The sequence below is a fragment of the Nestor notabilis genome, unplaced genomic scaffold, assembly GCF_000696875.1.
Source record: "Nestor notabilis isolate BGI_N333 unplaced genomic scaffold, ASM69687v1 scaffold24217, whole genome shotgun sequence".
In the NCBI taxonomy this organism is placed as follows: domain Eukaryota; kingdom Metazoa; phylum Chordata; class Aves; order Psittaciformes; family Psittacidae; genus Nestor; species Nestor notabilis.
Window position 1 is genome coordinate 1 of NW_009937240.1, and position 16,000 is coordinate 16,000.

Below are 16,000 nucleotides of genomic sequence, written 5' to 3' on the forward strand. Positions count from 1 at the left end.
GGCTGCGGTGAGGGGTGTGTGAGGGGCAGCGGCACAGCCCGCCGTGAGGGGATTTTTTCCTTGTCCGGGCCTGACAGGGTGGGCGGTTCTTGTGCCGTACACAAGGTCCCTTTTGTGTGCTGCTGTCTTCCTGCCGTGTAGTGGCGGGGGGGGGGGGGGGGGGGGGGCGGGGGGGGCGGGGGGAAAAGGTGCGCGCGAAGTGCCGCTGTTTTGGTCGTCTCTGAGGAGAAATCCCTGCGGAGTGCAGTTTTTGTTAGCCTCGAGGCAAGCCCTGCCTCAGGCTGTGCCCGAATGCCGTGTAAGGCAGGTGCTGTAAGAAAGTAACGCGGTTCTGCTCGCTTCTGAGGAGAAACAAACCCCTCAGTTGTGTAGGCTGATGTTGGTTGAAAGCAAATTGTGTCCCTGGTGTTAACACCGTTTTTGGGTGTTCCTAGCAACAACGTAGGGCAGTGGGAGTTGAGTGATTGTTGGTCTTCATCCTGCTCATATTTTTTTGTGGAGGTATTGAAGTTCCTTGCAGAACCTTGGGGCTCTGGTATGTCTGTGAGAGGTTATTTAGTGACACACGCTTTCAGATTTAAGATGAAGGGGCAGTATTTTCCTCACCTTAGTATTTTCTCGTAAATCTGAAAGCTGAGACTTAAATTGTTATGAGAATAACTTCGCATGATCTTATTTACGCAGCCAAAATAACACATGAAGCCTCTGATTTGGTAAATCCAAGCAAAGCACATAATAAAAATCTGTTGGTTAACATAAGGTTGCCCTTTTGCTAATGGTACGAATGTAGCGTGGCACTTTTTCAAATGCTTTTATTTCAAAGTTTGCAAGTTTGTTGTCTGTCGGGAGAGGGTATGCAATACGGTATCACAGGTCTCAGCTCCATAAGGAAATCCAGAGATCTTACAAATACAGCCTTGTTATCACCTATGTTAAACTTCTTTTTTTTTTTTTTTTTTCTTCTTTTCAACGGAAATTAAGTTATACCGCCTTCTACTAGTTGCTTACTGGCTTGGTTCTGGAGTGGTTTAGACAGAGTGAAAAAAATCATCAGTTCTCCATGTAGTTAAAAGACAAACTGTGTAGCTAAACACTTGGGTTTTTCCAGAGTTTTGAGTATTATTTCAGTTAGTTTTGCTCTGGAGCATTCTTAGCTCTGGCTGTGCTTGTTAGATGTAATACAGGGATTATAGCGATAGGACAAGGGGTAATGGGTTCAAACTTAAACACGGGAAGTTTAGGTTAGATGTAAGGAAGAAGTGCTTCCCTGGGAGGGTGCTGAGGCGCTGGCACAGGTTGCCCAGAGAAGCTGTGGCTGCCCCATCCCTGGCAGTGTTCAAGACCAGGTTGGACAGTCTTTGGCAACCTGGTCTAGTGTGAGGCGTCTCTGCCCATGGCAGGGGGGTTGGAACCAGATGATCTTAAGGTCCTTTCCAACCCTAACCATTCTATGATAACAAACCCCATGTATTTATTACATATGTAACACTAAATTATAGCACCGTTTGAAATCTGGTTGTAGTACTTGGTTTGCGCATTCCCATTTTAACTAGAAATACGGAGAACTTGGCAACCAGAGTGTTACTACTCAGAGCAAATGTCTCGTTTTGGCAAAATGGAGTGTGCAGCCTGAAAGTGAAGTCACTGTTCTGGTTGTGCTCAGATGTTGTTAGTCATTTAATGTTAAAGTCTCTGGGACGTTGATAGAGTCTGCCAGTGTAAAGGAAAACAAGGTGTTTCTTAAAAAAGGGAAATCGTTGTTGCTTGCCTATGGTTGGTAGATAAGAGAGAAAATTCTGAAACAAGTTAAACGTTCTCATTTAAAACTGCCCATCTTGAACTGTGTAATGCTTTACTTACAGCATTTCCACTTTGTTTTTTAAGCAAGCCTACTGTTTTAACTATCTGTTTCAAAGTAATTCCCTACATCTGTTTTTCTAGGTTGATCAACTCCAAAATGTTGTCTCGGCGTGTGCGTCAAGTTTACAAATGTTTGGTTTTGCGCAACTTAAAAGTGAATTCAATAAATGTGGGTATTTTGGCCAGGAGGATCCATTCTTCGTCAAAAAAGCTTTCTGACTGTGAGTTAAAGGAGCAAACCATCCAGAAATGTGAAACTGAAGAGTTGCTTCAAAGTATGGAAAACAATGATCGTGGACGATTGCACATACCAGTGATGCTGGAGGAGGTTGTTAATTGTTTTTCCCCTCAGCCAGGTGAGGTGAGTTAAATGATTAACATTTGTGATTCAGTAGCAGTCCAGAAGAAAAATTAGTGCACTGTAGGGATAACTTTTGTTTAGAGGAATGAAGAGATGCTCTTCAAGAATCAGTTGCATGTTTTAAAGGTTCTAAATTTTTTTGCAATTCAAATCAAGGCTCTGTATTCATAACGGTAGAAGTCTGGTATCTATATTACTGAATGCCCAAATAAGCAGTATTTGTTAAAGCTGTAGTAAGTAGTTAATAATCTCTTGCTTTTGTGCTTGTCTTTCTGTGTATTCCTAGGGTTGTGTTAATTACTAATAGTAGCAGGAAGTTCTCTTGTGTGGTTATGTCATCAGTTTGTGAGGTGCTCTTTTCTTTTGTATGAGAGGTAGTAACTATGTAGGTTTTTAAAATCATGATCATCATCATACCTTACTTAGAGATAGTTACTTCCATGGTTTTACTTGGTTTGAGGCACTGCATTTCCTTACAAACTGTTTGCACTGCATAATATGGTGCACAGTAGAGGTACAGTAGTTAGAAAATGACTCTGTATGGTATAGCATCAGTAATGTGGGAGTACTACAAGTCATCTTATTTCACTATGGTACTGTCTCTAAATTCCTTTTGGTATCTGGGTTAGCTCAGGTCTCTCTACGCTGCAGTTTTGATCTATCTACATTCTGCTGGTTTAAGGTAAGTATACAGTTACACATTGCCTTTACAAAAATGATGCACAGTGAAACAGTTTTCATCTGAAGTGTCTTAAATACAATAGTAAATAGAAAGGATTTCTTACACGACCTAAATGCTTAAATAATTTCACATTTCAGATGCTTTCATCTGTGATTTTATCACTTTGTATATTAACTTCATAGAATCTTATTTAGGCTTATCAATAAGTAGTTTCACTACAAAGACTGAAATGATCCATGAAGAAGTAGAAAATTCAAAGTATGTGTCTGTTTATTTTTACTCAAAACCAGCATCATCCAACAGTGGCAGAGGGGTGTAGCAAGTTTGAAGAGCATTCAGTGAGCATGAAATTGTGGTCAAATCTTGTGTGTTGCTTTGTGAGAACTTTCATTTGGAAGACAATGTATCATTTTAAGTGTGTTGAAAATGAGAGAGAATCAGAATAGTGTAAATATTGACACATACACATTGCTCTAGCGTGTGTCCTACTGCTGAAAATACCTGAGCTAGTGAAATATCCTAGGAACTTTGAGTTCACAGATGTTAGAACCATGATGAAGTTTTCACACATTAAATGAACGTACAAGTTGTGATGCTGTATGTAAAGCAATTTTTTCCAGTTGTGTAAGTTTCTGCTTAAAGAAGAATTAAGAAGCTGACTGTTTATTAAACTGTGTTTGTTAATATAAAAAAACCCCAAACTTATTTGGCAATAGAATTTCCAAAAGAAACTATTCATGGTTGTAAACTGTGGAGAGTAACTGTTGTTACCCCTGAAGGCTTTTTGATAATTTAAATATTTATGAATGTAAAATAGCTTACTGTTGGGGTAGGGTTTTTTCAGGTCTCTGTGTACATGGTTTTACAGATTCCTGAGGTGGTGGTGAACCATAATGACAGATACAAGGCAGCACAAATGCATCAGCTTGAACAGAAGCATTTATAATATTGCTAGCCTGTTTAGCTTAACTCAAGCAGCATTTCCATGGTTTTCCAAAGACAGAGTAAATTGTCTATTTGCAGCACTTTCTGAAGCTTCAGGTTTTGAAAATAAGTAGTCTGCAAAGGGGTGTGGTGTGTCAACTGAGTTTTGATAGAGTAAGCATCAGTGAAGATCTGAAGAAAAGTTAAGACTGTTTCTCACTGATAGTGGTGTACAGTTTCTGTTAATATGGATATCAACAGGGACTGTCATATCAATTTACATTTTTGAGGTTATAGTCATAATTTGGAAGTCCGTGAGCACTTTATTTTGTGGGCAGGGAAGGTAATGTTCTGATCTTGGATTTTGTTTGCTTTCTTCTATGCACACCAAGATTTCCTTTACTTGGTTTTAACATGGTTATATTCTTTGTTATAAAAAAGCTGATTTGGGCCTCTCTTTCTTGTGTCCTAAGACAGAGTTGCCAATATAACGAAAATCCAATTAGTTGGACAATATTCTCCCTTTGGTTTTGGTCAGTCAGTGGGGTTTTCATTTTACTTATAGGGGACCCTAAGAAAATAAATGTTAGTTAAGAGTGAGACACAGCTGAGATGAAGGTGTTAGTACCCTCCTAATGAATATTCTTGACTGTCTTTTCCTTTGTGGTATCTGTTTGTCAGGGATTTAAGCAATAGCATTTCCACTTATCTTTGAATCTTTTATTGCCCTGGAGCCTGTTTCTGTCCCTGTAGTAGTCCTGTCTTTGAAGCATGTGTACAAATTGTTTTTTACCCATCTACCTCACTTCTCAGTGAATAGTCTGTTGCAATAAATCCATACACACGTAATTTCCTCTTTAAGTTTACTGTACTGACTAAACAACGCTTTAGTCTTATCAGTCCACTAGTGTTCTTTTTGTGTACTAAACCAGTGTTTCTGCAGTTGTCAGGGCAGCTTGAGTTTTCTCTGGTCTCTTTAACAACCAAGCATATTCTCAGAGTGAATGTCTTTGGACAACCAGAAGCATGTTTTCCCAATTTTCACCCTGCTTCTTCCTATTTTTTCCTTTGCAATAGTCACTTGTTTTTTAACTAGAGGTGTGGATCTCTTCCACATCATATGACTGTAGTCATATGAAAAAGAATGTTGTTAGCGATGTGTTCTAGTATGAATGAGAGAGGATAAAACTTTGTGATTTTAATTATTCTCATGGGGGTCTGTCCTGGGTTCAGCTATAGCAGTCATTTTTCTCCTTAGTAGCTGGTGCAGGGCTGTGGTTTTGACTTTCAGTCTGGGAACAACGCTGATAACACCGATGGTTTTAGTTGTTGCTCAGTGATGTTTACTCTGACCAAGGACTTTCTCAGTCTCATGCTCTGCCAGGGAGGAGGGGAAGCCAGGAGGAAGCAGAGACAGGACCCCTGACCCAAACTGGCCAAAGGGCTATTCCACACCACAGCACGTCATGGCCAGGATAGAAACTGGGGGGAGTCACCCGGAAGGCCCAGATCGCTGCTCGGGTCGGGCTGGGTATCGGTCGGCGGGTGGTGAGCGGTTGTGTCCTCTCCCCTTGTTATTTCCCTTATCATTATTATTGGTAGCAGTAGTGGTTTGTATTATACATTAGTTACTGGAGAGCTGTTATCTCAACTCGTGGGAGTTACGTTCCTCCAATTCTCCTCCCTATCCCTCTGGGAGCCAGGGGAGGAAGGAAAAGGGGGTGAGTGAGCGAGCGGCTGCGTGGTTCCAAGTTGCCGGCTGGGCTTAAACCACGACAGGGTCTAATAATGAAGGTTCTTACAGGTTGCAGAGCTTTAGGAAACTTTTTTGATAGTGCTCAAGCACAAACAGAACACTTCTGGGTATAATATTTAAGCTCCAAATGGAACAAGAAGAAATGTTACATCCTATTCAGATTGTACGGGAAAGCCTGTAATCTGATGTATCTGTGATTTTGCTTTAAATATAATCTAGAATAGACTAAAATGAAGATGCGTTAAGGTCTAGGAGTACTACTTGGTTTATGATAATTGTGGAAGCATTTTTAATATCTGTAAATTAAATGATAGGTGGTCAAACTTGAGGTGAGAAAGAATGAATGAAACCATTCCCTTTTCTCCAGTGTTTTGGTGATTCATCAGTAACAGAGTTAATACAGTATCTTTTTATCTCATTATGTGAACTTGTGTTTAAAAAAAAGGTAGTTAATTTTTTCCGAGTTTAGTCTGACATCATCTTGAGTTAGCTAGGACTTCTTGCGGAAGTATTGTCTTTGATTCTTTATGAAATTATTCAGATTATTTTTACTACCCAGCTTTCATTGAATGGGATATCCTCTTTGTCTTAGAAATAATGTGTGATACCTAATCTTCTGGGAAGAGGCATGTATTTCTTAAAATCATCAAACTTTGCTATGAGCTTTCCAGTTTTCCAGGTATATATTGCATTGTTCTCAGGACATCTACTGTTTTCATGCATCCAAATGTCAGATGATTCTTTTTCAGCTGACAGAGACTATGAGTATGGCCTTCCAAAATAACAAGAGGAAACATAAGACATTGCTGAAAGGCAAATAGTGGTCTTTCGTTACCGAAGTGCTGCTTGAGCTCTGCAGTTAGTTTGAAGACAGTAGCCTTTCACCTCCTGAAAGTCTGTTGCCACTGTTGGATATTGTTGATCTGGAGCATAGTTGTCTCCTTCCTATTCCACAGAGCTAGTTAGTTAAGATGTCAAGATGTTAGTTAGATGACACTTGGAGGAAGGTGAGGTAGACTGATGGTGCGTGAACGCCAAGTCTATTGTTTTGAAATTGTCGTCTTAGTTTTTCTGTACTCATGTCTGTATGTCAGTATTCCTTTTCTTTTTCTGCTTTACACTGAGTATAAGCTTTTAAGGACAAAAATAACCTTTCTCTGTACAGCGCCCCGCAGAGTGGACGTCTGTTTTGTGAGAAGGGTTTCCAAGTATCATGCTGTATAAATAGTTATGTGGCTATGCTGGTGACCAGTGTACTTACTGTAGTACTTCCAAAGCCATCTGCAAATAATTTGTAATTGGGACAGCCCATTGACGCTAAAGGCTATCAGAACTGGAGTTTTCTGCAGGGTGTCCAAGATAAACAGGAATTGAAAAAGGACCTGGAAAAATGAATTCTGGGATCTCAGGTTGTACAAGGTATTTTGTAGGATGCAACCAAAATGCCAAGGTTGGCACGGAATATTGATTACATCATGAGGTAAATGCTGAAATACTTGTTTTGGAAAACCAGAACATTCCATGGACATAGTAATTGGTTTTATCATTTTAGCTTGTTTTCCACTGGACTTGTAAGGTTAAAGTAGGTGGCATAAAACAAGTGGTTTATGGAGTGTTCTTTGTTGTGTTTGGCTTTTGCTTGTGGGAAGCATGCTGAACATATCTTTCCCTGTGCAAATTGTATGGTCAATTTTTCTGTGGCAGCAGCACAGTGATTTATGTGGTGGTTGATAAAGATAACCTGTTGCAAAACTGGAAGAAAGAATATACTGGGATGTGCATGAGGCAATAAATTAATATAGCAATTCTGAAGATAATCTGGGAATCACAGAACACACTTTTATTCATGATACTTTAGTGTTTCTGGGAGGTATGGAGAGTTATTTCAGCTGATAATGTAGTTCTGTGTACCTTTTCAGTCATTTTTCTCTTGCCTGGTTTTCTGTTGTTTTTTTTTGGTTTTTTTTTTTTTTTTTTGTGAATTTGGGGAAGGGACGAGTCAGGTTTCAGATCACAGCTTTGTAGGGAGATGTGTAATGAAATGTGGATATATATGCAAAGTGTATTTGGTTCCTGCAGTGTGTAATAAGAAACTTGTTAAATTGAATCTCATGGGATAGGGAGCACCGTTGAAATTATTTGGCTGAAATCATACATTAAAAGGGATTTTTTTGGGTGAAGTTACCATTTGAAGGCAGTGCATGAAAATGGAAAACGTTTTCAAAAAGGTTTTGATTAATATGCACAAAACGGTCCCTCAAATACCTATTATCATTTAAAGTAATATTACCTTGTTTTATGATTGCAGTGTCTACATGGGGATTTGGAAAATCAGAGCCCATTTCTGTAAGTTCCTTAACATATAACTGATGGCTCTTTGCTGTAATGAGGCATTGAAAATAACAAAGGAGGAGTAGTATTATTTGACAGTGTGGTGCCATCAAATGTTATACAAGTTTTACAGTATCTCCATCTGGGTGAGTTCCATCACAAGATAAGAGAGGAGAGAAGGGAACAGGGGAGAAAATAAGACAGGAGATGGTTTTCATGAATGTCAGTTCAGGGGGTGGCGAAAGTCATAGAATCACAGAATGATTTGGTTTGAAAGGGACCTTAAAGCTCATTTAGTTCCAACCCCCTTGCCATAGGCAGGGACACCTTCCACTACCTCAGGTTTCTCAAGTCCAGTCATGCCCTTTAATTGTCAGAAATCTCTTGCTTTGCTGTCATCTATAGGGGGGCCCCAAAAATACAGGGATTGCAAATTATTTAATGACAGATGACGTAAAACATGCACGATATATTTGAAAGTACTGCAGAACTGTTTTCTGTTTTGAACCTGGTACTGCTCTGTGATTAGATTGTAATATCAGCAGATGAAAAGTGTCACATATTGGATCTGAATGGTGGTAAGATACGAATATGATGAAGAAGTCCCTTCCAGTTTTACTTTTTTAATACTTCCATGATTTTGCTCTTTAGAGAGAAAGTAACTAAAAGATTTGTGTGAGGGGGAAGAACAAGTTGATGGCTACAGCTGCACAGGGAAAAATCTTTTTTTGTTGTAATTATTGGATATGTGCCCAACCACCTCTTCTTCCCACCTGCAGCATGGCTTTCAGCAGGCATAGCTAAACGTTACCATCAGCAACAACAAGACGGCTCTCACCAACTTCATTCTGCATCTTTCTCGATTGCAGTAGAGGAAGAGAAGCCTGCAGCTGCTCTCTCCAAGGAGATCAGCAAGGGACTTGGTCTGCCTACTGAGAGCAGCTCCACAGATGCACCAGATTTAATTTTATTGTAATACTGGGTTAGTTTGCCGTTGTCGCATAACAAATGATAGTGCTTCAGGAGACTATTTAAGATGCTGTGTTATAATAAAGCGAGATTCAGTGCTTTTGGGTGACTCAGCTTGTAATGACGCTGTATATGCTCTTCTTTTCTGTTGTGACAGCATTAGTCTTTGCACCTCTTGGGGAAAACTAATAAAATTCACCAGAAAGTAATCTAAGCCCTTTAAATTTTAACTCGAGTGAGCCTGTGATTTTGCAGAAAGGGTGATAATTAATATATGTAGCTACTCATTTCCTCCCCATCTAGTACTGTGTGTCTTATTTAGTCAGCCTTTTGGCTAAGCTTTCTTATTAAATATTTGAATTCGAGTTTGCAAACAGGAATACAGACTTTTTCTACCACACAAAATATTACTGGGACTTTAAGATCACAATTGGAGTATGGGAAATATCTGCAGGATTTTTTTTCTTACTTTCTTGTCTTTCTCTTTAAGATATTTTTGTAGTGAGTACCTTTGCAGGGGTTTGTTCTACATAAAGGTAATTATAAGGTTAAACTACCAAATCTGATGCTTAAAATTAACAGGTATCTAAAATCATCCAAATGTATACTCTGATTTTATTTTATTTTAATATTTTTTACTTCTTCCCAGAGTTTCTGAGCACATCATCTTCCATTCCAGTGGTGTGTGTTCGTATTCAGCAGCTTGGGAAAATACTGTTGTAATAATAGTTTCAGTTTTAAACACTGAAATGAACTAATATTGTTCCAGGCTCCCACTTTATAGAAAGTTGTATTATCTAATGTCAAATTGCTGTAGACACCTGGCAGCCAAGACTTATCAAAAACATGTACATGGCTTTTTTGGGGTTGGCTAACCATAAATATTAAAAAGTGGATTAGATGTTCAGTTGAGCCTTTGTAAAATTTTCATTGGATCTTAAGTATTTCCGTAGTTATAATTGAGGAACAAAGTTTCTTCTGAGGTAGCTGAGGAAATCAGCTCTGTCTTGCTAAGTCTGGTGATTAGCTGAAGTCATTCAGACATTGAAATTTTAATTTCCTATGGAGATGTTACTAATGCTGTGCTTGAGTCATAATGTCATTAAATCTAACTCCAGACAACATTACTCGTAGGGAAATGAGTAAAGTAAATAATGCATACTGAAGTGAGGCCTGCCAGACTGTCTAAAAGCAGGTGACAAAGGCAGGTGGTGGTGGTTTTTGTTTGCTTCTGTTACCTCTGATCTGAGAGGAAGGGGAGAAAGGGCTTGTGTGTTGTGTTGCTTTGAAGTGATTTACTCTTGGTCGTATTTGTGGACGTTTCTCTCACATGAAAAGCAGTGTTTGGCTGGCAGGTTTCACACTACACAAGGAATGCCACTTGGGTGTACACTGGAGGGTCTCGGATGCAACTCCCTTCGCTTCTGGATGTGTGAGGAATGACGTGGCTTACCAGCAAATCGACTTTTGGACCTGCAGTGGACCAACACTTGATGACTGAGAAAGATGTCATGTATTACAAGATAAACGGCCTATGCTTACAGGTGGAGTAAGCATTAAGGTATGCAGTATGAGAAAATAAGTGAAGGTGGAAAAAAAATAACAAAGAAGAGGTAAAATGCCTTTTTTCAGGTCTTGATTAAAAAAAATCTTCATAAATAGAGGGGGGTTCTTGCCTATTTCATGTTTGGCTGTAATCAAAATTGAGGCCTTGTGAAGAAATATATTAGAAATTAATTTTGAGGCTGTTGAGTGATTAGGATTGATGGGTGCTTCAAAATATATTCATAACCTTACTTCCCCTCTGCGTGGAATGATGTAGAGGTGGTTGATAGAGGATGCAAGTTATTGAAATACTTGGATGTGCAGACCTAGTCAGTGATCTTACAGATGTTTCAGCTGAATCCTAGAATAATTTAGTAGCTTCCTCTGTTAGTGTGCTAATGACATGAATGTGAAAAACGGGTAATAATGGTTCTATTATGTTGAATTGTTGAGTAGACCAGTACTGGAAAATAATGTTATATTGTACTAAATACATTATGTGAGAAGGTTGTTTTCCAAATGCCAACTGTTTATTTAGGTGTCTTTGTAACCTAGATTGTTAGACTTGGAGTGTAAATAACTTTTTCATCGTTTCATATTCTCTCAAAGGTGCTTTTGGAAAAAATTACAGTCCAGTTGTGTTCCACCTATCAGTCTTTGTTTTCTTAAATTACATGTGATAATCTTTTACGTAGATGAAAGACATGTACTCTATAGAACTGATAGGAAGTATTTTTTACTTGCAATTAAAATTCTTTTTTGTTGTGTATTTTATATGCTGCTTTCTCTTCTCTAGTAGATACCAGAAAAAATGTTTTGTATGGTGTAGCATATTTTGCTTCTGACAAAAATATAGAAGTGTAAGATTTTTATTCTTTTTTGGTCATCTTTATCTTCTGGCAGGTGATGACGTAAGGCATAAGACCTTTTAATTCTTCATGATATTTTCACTGACAAGTTCATCTCTTCTATACTTGATAAAGGTTTCGGTGGGAATCTGTACCGTGTACCTGCTCATGCTTTTTGTAGCAGTATCACCACCATCACCTTTTTGGTGGTAGGTACAGATAGGTAGGTTTTGGAAATGCGTATGTTTTCGACACTATGAAGTTTGCTGCAGGGAAGCTTGGAATGACTACTTTGCTCTACAGGGGAATCTTGACCACTTTTTTGCCACAAATGCTTTTATTTTTCCAGTAAAGGAACTTTCGAGAACTTCCTTTTTTATTCCTTTTTAATTGTTAATTAATTATATATTATAACATGACACTATTTTTCTATTGATTGAAGTTAAGATGTCATTGAAACATTTACTGGAATACTACATCATCCATTTTTTTTTTAGTTCCTTAAGAAAAGAAACAGAGTGCAAATGCAAATTGTAAGTTTTTTCAGAAAGGGAGGTAGGGGCTTCAGAGTGTCTAGATTGTGATTCTCTAGATTTCTAATAGTATTTTTCCTTCTGTGAGGCAATAGTTTTGAAACAGTTACTAATAACTCAAAAAACTTTCTAGTTTAAAACCAGATCTGTCTTACCTTATGAAACTGAACATCTTTGCAAAATATTTTAAATTCTTGTAAGAGGGAGTAAAGGTTGTTAGTGTGCTAAAAGATAAATAATGCTTCTTACTAAATTGCAATGGTATAAATATATTCTGATAAAAATGCAGGAATCTCTTGAACAGTCTTTGTTGGTTCAAGGATAATTTTTCTTACTTGCATGTGAATAACAGTGAAGTGTATGTTTCAGTGTTCTTTTTTTTGGTTATGACTGTGTACAGTTTCTTAATTTATTTAGAGAAATACTAAAACACTTCCAGCAACAAATCTTTGTCGCGATCCCATGACTAACCAACTCTTATAGCCTGTCTCACCGTGCCAGCATGTTTTAGCAATCTGATTTATTTAAAATAATTTCAAAAGCCCTGCCTTTTGGCAGGCATGCGCAACAGATATGGCTTCTTAATTCCTGTGTATTTAACAGGGATCAAAGACAAATTTTTAGGTAAGTGTGAAAATAGAGATACCCTTTCTCTACATGGTACATGGTTGATCTACACATGCATTAGATAGGACATAATGGTAGCTACGATGAACAGATTTGGCATAAAGTGCAGAGGATGCAGGAGCCTTATCCATCATAAGCCACATCTTGAGTCAACCAATGAAGCAGTGCTTAGAACTGAGAAATAAACTTTATAGATACAGGCTTTGGAAATAACGAAGAGTAGGTAGGTAGACTTTGCTTTTCAAGATTAGTCCTTGTTAAATGGCTTTGAAAAGCTGAGCATCTTTCATCTTACATGAGGTATATGCTCTTACTTCTAGCAGAGCGGTAGGTGCACCCCCTGACAGAGCAGAAGAGGAAAAAGATTCACAGAAACTTAGCTGCTAGTATTTTGGTGACTGAAATGCTAATGTCATGGGGAAAACAAGGTCTCGGATTGATAAATCTTTTGATCAAGGCCTTGAATTTGTAAGGTATAATGACTAAGCGACCTTGGGAAATTGTATCCTGTTGAGAAGCCCTTCTTGGTAGAATGTAAAACACTTCTGTAGTAGTAACCTCTTATTTAGCCACAATTAGCACTTAATTAGTTGTGTGGAGTTTTTTCTGGCAATATTGTAGTACTTTTGTCTTTAGAGAGCTTTCTAGTATACGCATGTTTTATAACTCTAATAGGAATCCTGTGAATTGCATGTATCATTTGGGATAATGTCCAAGATACGTTTTAAGGGGTTATATAATATTTGCAGTCTCATCTTGATGATTTTATTATGGTGAGATGATCTGGTTGGGTTTCCTTTGTGAAGAATGTTGCAAACACACTGTTGGGCAATTAAGATTTGCTGTACTTCTTGAATTCTTGATGAGGCATTAGAAAGTTTACCTTCAGTTTTGTAAATAATCTAGTATATGAATTTCTTCAGATTAGGTTTAGAATAGGTTAAAAGGTAATTCACTACAGGTAGTTTTGATCTGGTTCAGTAAAAACGTGAAGAAACACTAAGACAGTATATTTCTGTAACAAATACATTTAACAGCTTTCCTGGCCTATAGACAGAAAAGTACCACTTGAGGAACTTTCTCCTTCCCCATCACCCCCATTAAAGTCCAGACTGTATTTGCATAACTACCAGTCTAACCATCACAGCGGTCTGTATTTTATATTCAGGCTCAACTCTGCCACAAGAAAGTTGACTGGAGTATCCTGTAATAAAAATATTACAAAAGACTAAATTAAATACACGAAACATGCATCTTGGCTTGACAGACATCATTTATATCCTCTATTTGCTAGTTTGTATTTGTAGGGGTTTAATAATGCAGAAGACAGATGAATGGTTTAATTGTCACTTACAGTTCTGGCACTGAAAGATTTCCCAGATTGCATCAATTGTTTCTCTATTTTGTGAGCTTCCTTTGGAAAATGCTTTTAGATAGTATTTAAAAAATACTTCTTACAGTAAAGCATGACTATGTTTAAAAGTTATATTTTAAAAAATACATTAAAAAAACCCAAAACACTTTGCTTTTAACACAGTATAGTGTTCATCTGCATTAGCATTTCTGTTCTTGGGTGAAGAGTCTGCTTTTGAGAGAATGCATTGATTGTCCCTGCTTGAAGCAGATGGTTCAAATACCAGTGCACAAACTGGATTTCTTCAGACTGAGCCAGGAGATGGATTCTGAGAGTGCACCTTGTGCTCCAACTGTTGATAAGTATTCAGCCTGAAGAAGCAAAGTGGAAATGCTAGGAAGTAAATCCCACTGGCATGCATGTTGGGTCTCCCTTTTGCAGAACTTAGAGGTATAGCAAAATAATGCTTTAGGTGCCCAAGTGGAAATGCCCCTTTTCCTAAGAGTTTAATATTTTGAGTTAAATACTTGCTTGAGAGCACACACTTGGAGTGCACTCGCAGTTGCTGAGGTCACAGTGTGTCTGAGAGGCAGATATGAGTTCCTGAGTTTTACAGCCAGCACAATGAGACCTGCCTGCATAGTGTGACCTGCCTGCTTGGTTTAGTGAGCTCCTGAGAATCACACGAGAGCCGTGTGGTAGAGGTTCCAGTGTTCATCTATCAGCTGAGTGCATTTTTAATTACTGTGTTGGATATTGCAATTTCTGATGTTGCTTCTCTTTTCAAAAGAAAACTTGGATTTGAGTGGTTGATTTATTCCTTGAAGGTTTGCTGGAAGAGCCAGGCTGAACAGCTAAGCCAGGGAAATGTCTTGCTGCCACTGAAGGGGGCAAGTCCAGCTAGCCTGTGCCCCAAGCCTCTCCCTATGTTCCTGTCCCTCCCTGACTGTTCTGCAAATCAGTTTAACATGCTAATATGTGAGAAAACAATACAGCTTTTCCTTCTGTATGAGTTTTCTACGCCAGGCTGCTAAGTCAAATTGGAAGTTTAGTGTATATGGGGGAGTTGGAACTAGATGATCTTAAGGTCCTTTCCAACCCTAACTATTCTATGATTCTAAGTATCTAGTAAACACCAGTGCTTGGAGAAATTAACTAGAAGAAGGAAGACTTGCACGTGAAAAAATAGTTAAGAATTGCTCCCTTTTTGTTCATACCCTCCCCCCAATACTTGTGAAACTGTAGCTTTAGTTCAGTGATAGGTTGTCGTTCTCCGACTTTGCTGTGAGGAGATGAAATATACATGTTCCCAGTGAAGTTACAGCTTTTTCAATAGGTAAAAATTAATGTTAAATACTGAGATTTGTAGATCGTATTGTAAGTTCTGGGGAAAACATGCTTTAATTTAAGAATCTCTCTTAATTGCAACATTCATGCTCATTTTAACTCTCAACAGCCCTACCTGTTCCGCTCTTGGCTCTAAGGCTAAAATACAAATCTAAGTTCTTTTTCAAGTTTGTCTGCTCCTACCTTGTCATAGGGCTTAAGATGCGCTGCCCATGCTGCTATTTTGATGTACGTTTTTCCTTCCTCCCTTGCTCTGCTGATGATGCAGCCATGGAGTGAGCTCACACCAGAACTGTCAGTTTACTCGTAATTCTTTTCAGGTGAATAAGGAAGCTGATCCAACCTGTGACCAGAGGGCCTGTGTGCATCTGGAGCTGAAGATGATAGTGAGCAGCCAGTTGTTTGGAGAAACAGTGAGATGTTTCCATCAGTTTGTACATAGGGACTGTAGGGATTCTCTTCAATAGGTTGCCTGTCTTGGGCCTGGACATCTCTCACCCGCTCTTCTCTGTTGGTTCCCTCTGTGTTGGGACTATCAGAGTGGAATCTGAGAGAGCAAGAGAGACAGCTTTTCTTTCCCAGGATCCTGTGCCTGGCAGCTTAGACGTCATAGCCTGAGCATCCACAACGAACAACTGGGAAAGAAGTCTTGCTTTTAAATATAACATGTTTTTGGAGGTCCATGGGAATATCAGTAGAAGAGTTTTTCACCCAGGATTATCCTCCTGTTGTTTGTCTTTCAGAACTTGAAAATGCCATTAATGCTTAGCGTGACAGTAGAATTGTTCCTGTTTTAAAATCTAAGCAAACACATTTTTTTTCCCTGAACAAGGAAATAGCTGAAGATGTTTTGTCACTCTTTC

The 16,000-nt window shown here is 38.6% G+C and overlaps 1 protein-coding gene across 1 annotated transcript in view; it reads left to right on the forward strand.

Annotated features, from left to right (window-relative positions):
• Positions 1-1,941: 1,941 nt before the first annotated feature.
• The window catches only part of LOC104408985 (putative methyltransferase-like protein 15P1), a gene marked incomplete at its 5' end in the record, with an annotated part of 37,462 nt that continues 23,403 nt past the window's right edge, over positions 1,942-16,000 (forward strand). Inside the window, one exon of the mRNA XM_010018740.1 lies at positions 1,942-2,221. Coding sequence (XP_010017042.1) covers positions 1,942-2,221 — 280 coding nt within the window. The remainder of the gene's footprint in view (positions 2,222-16,000) is intronic.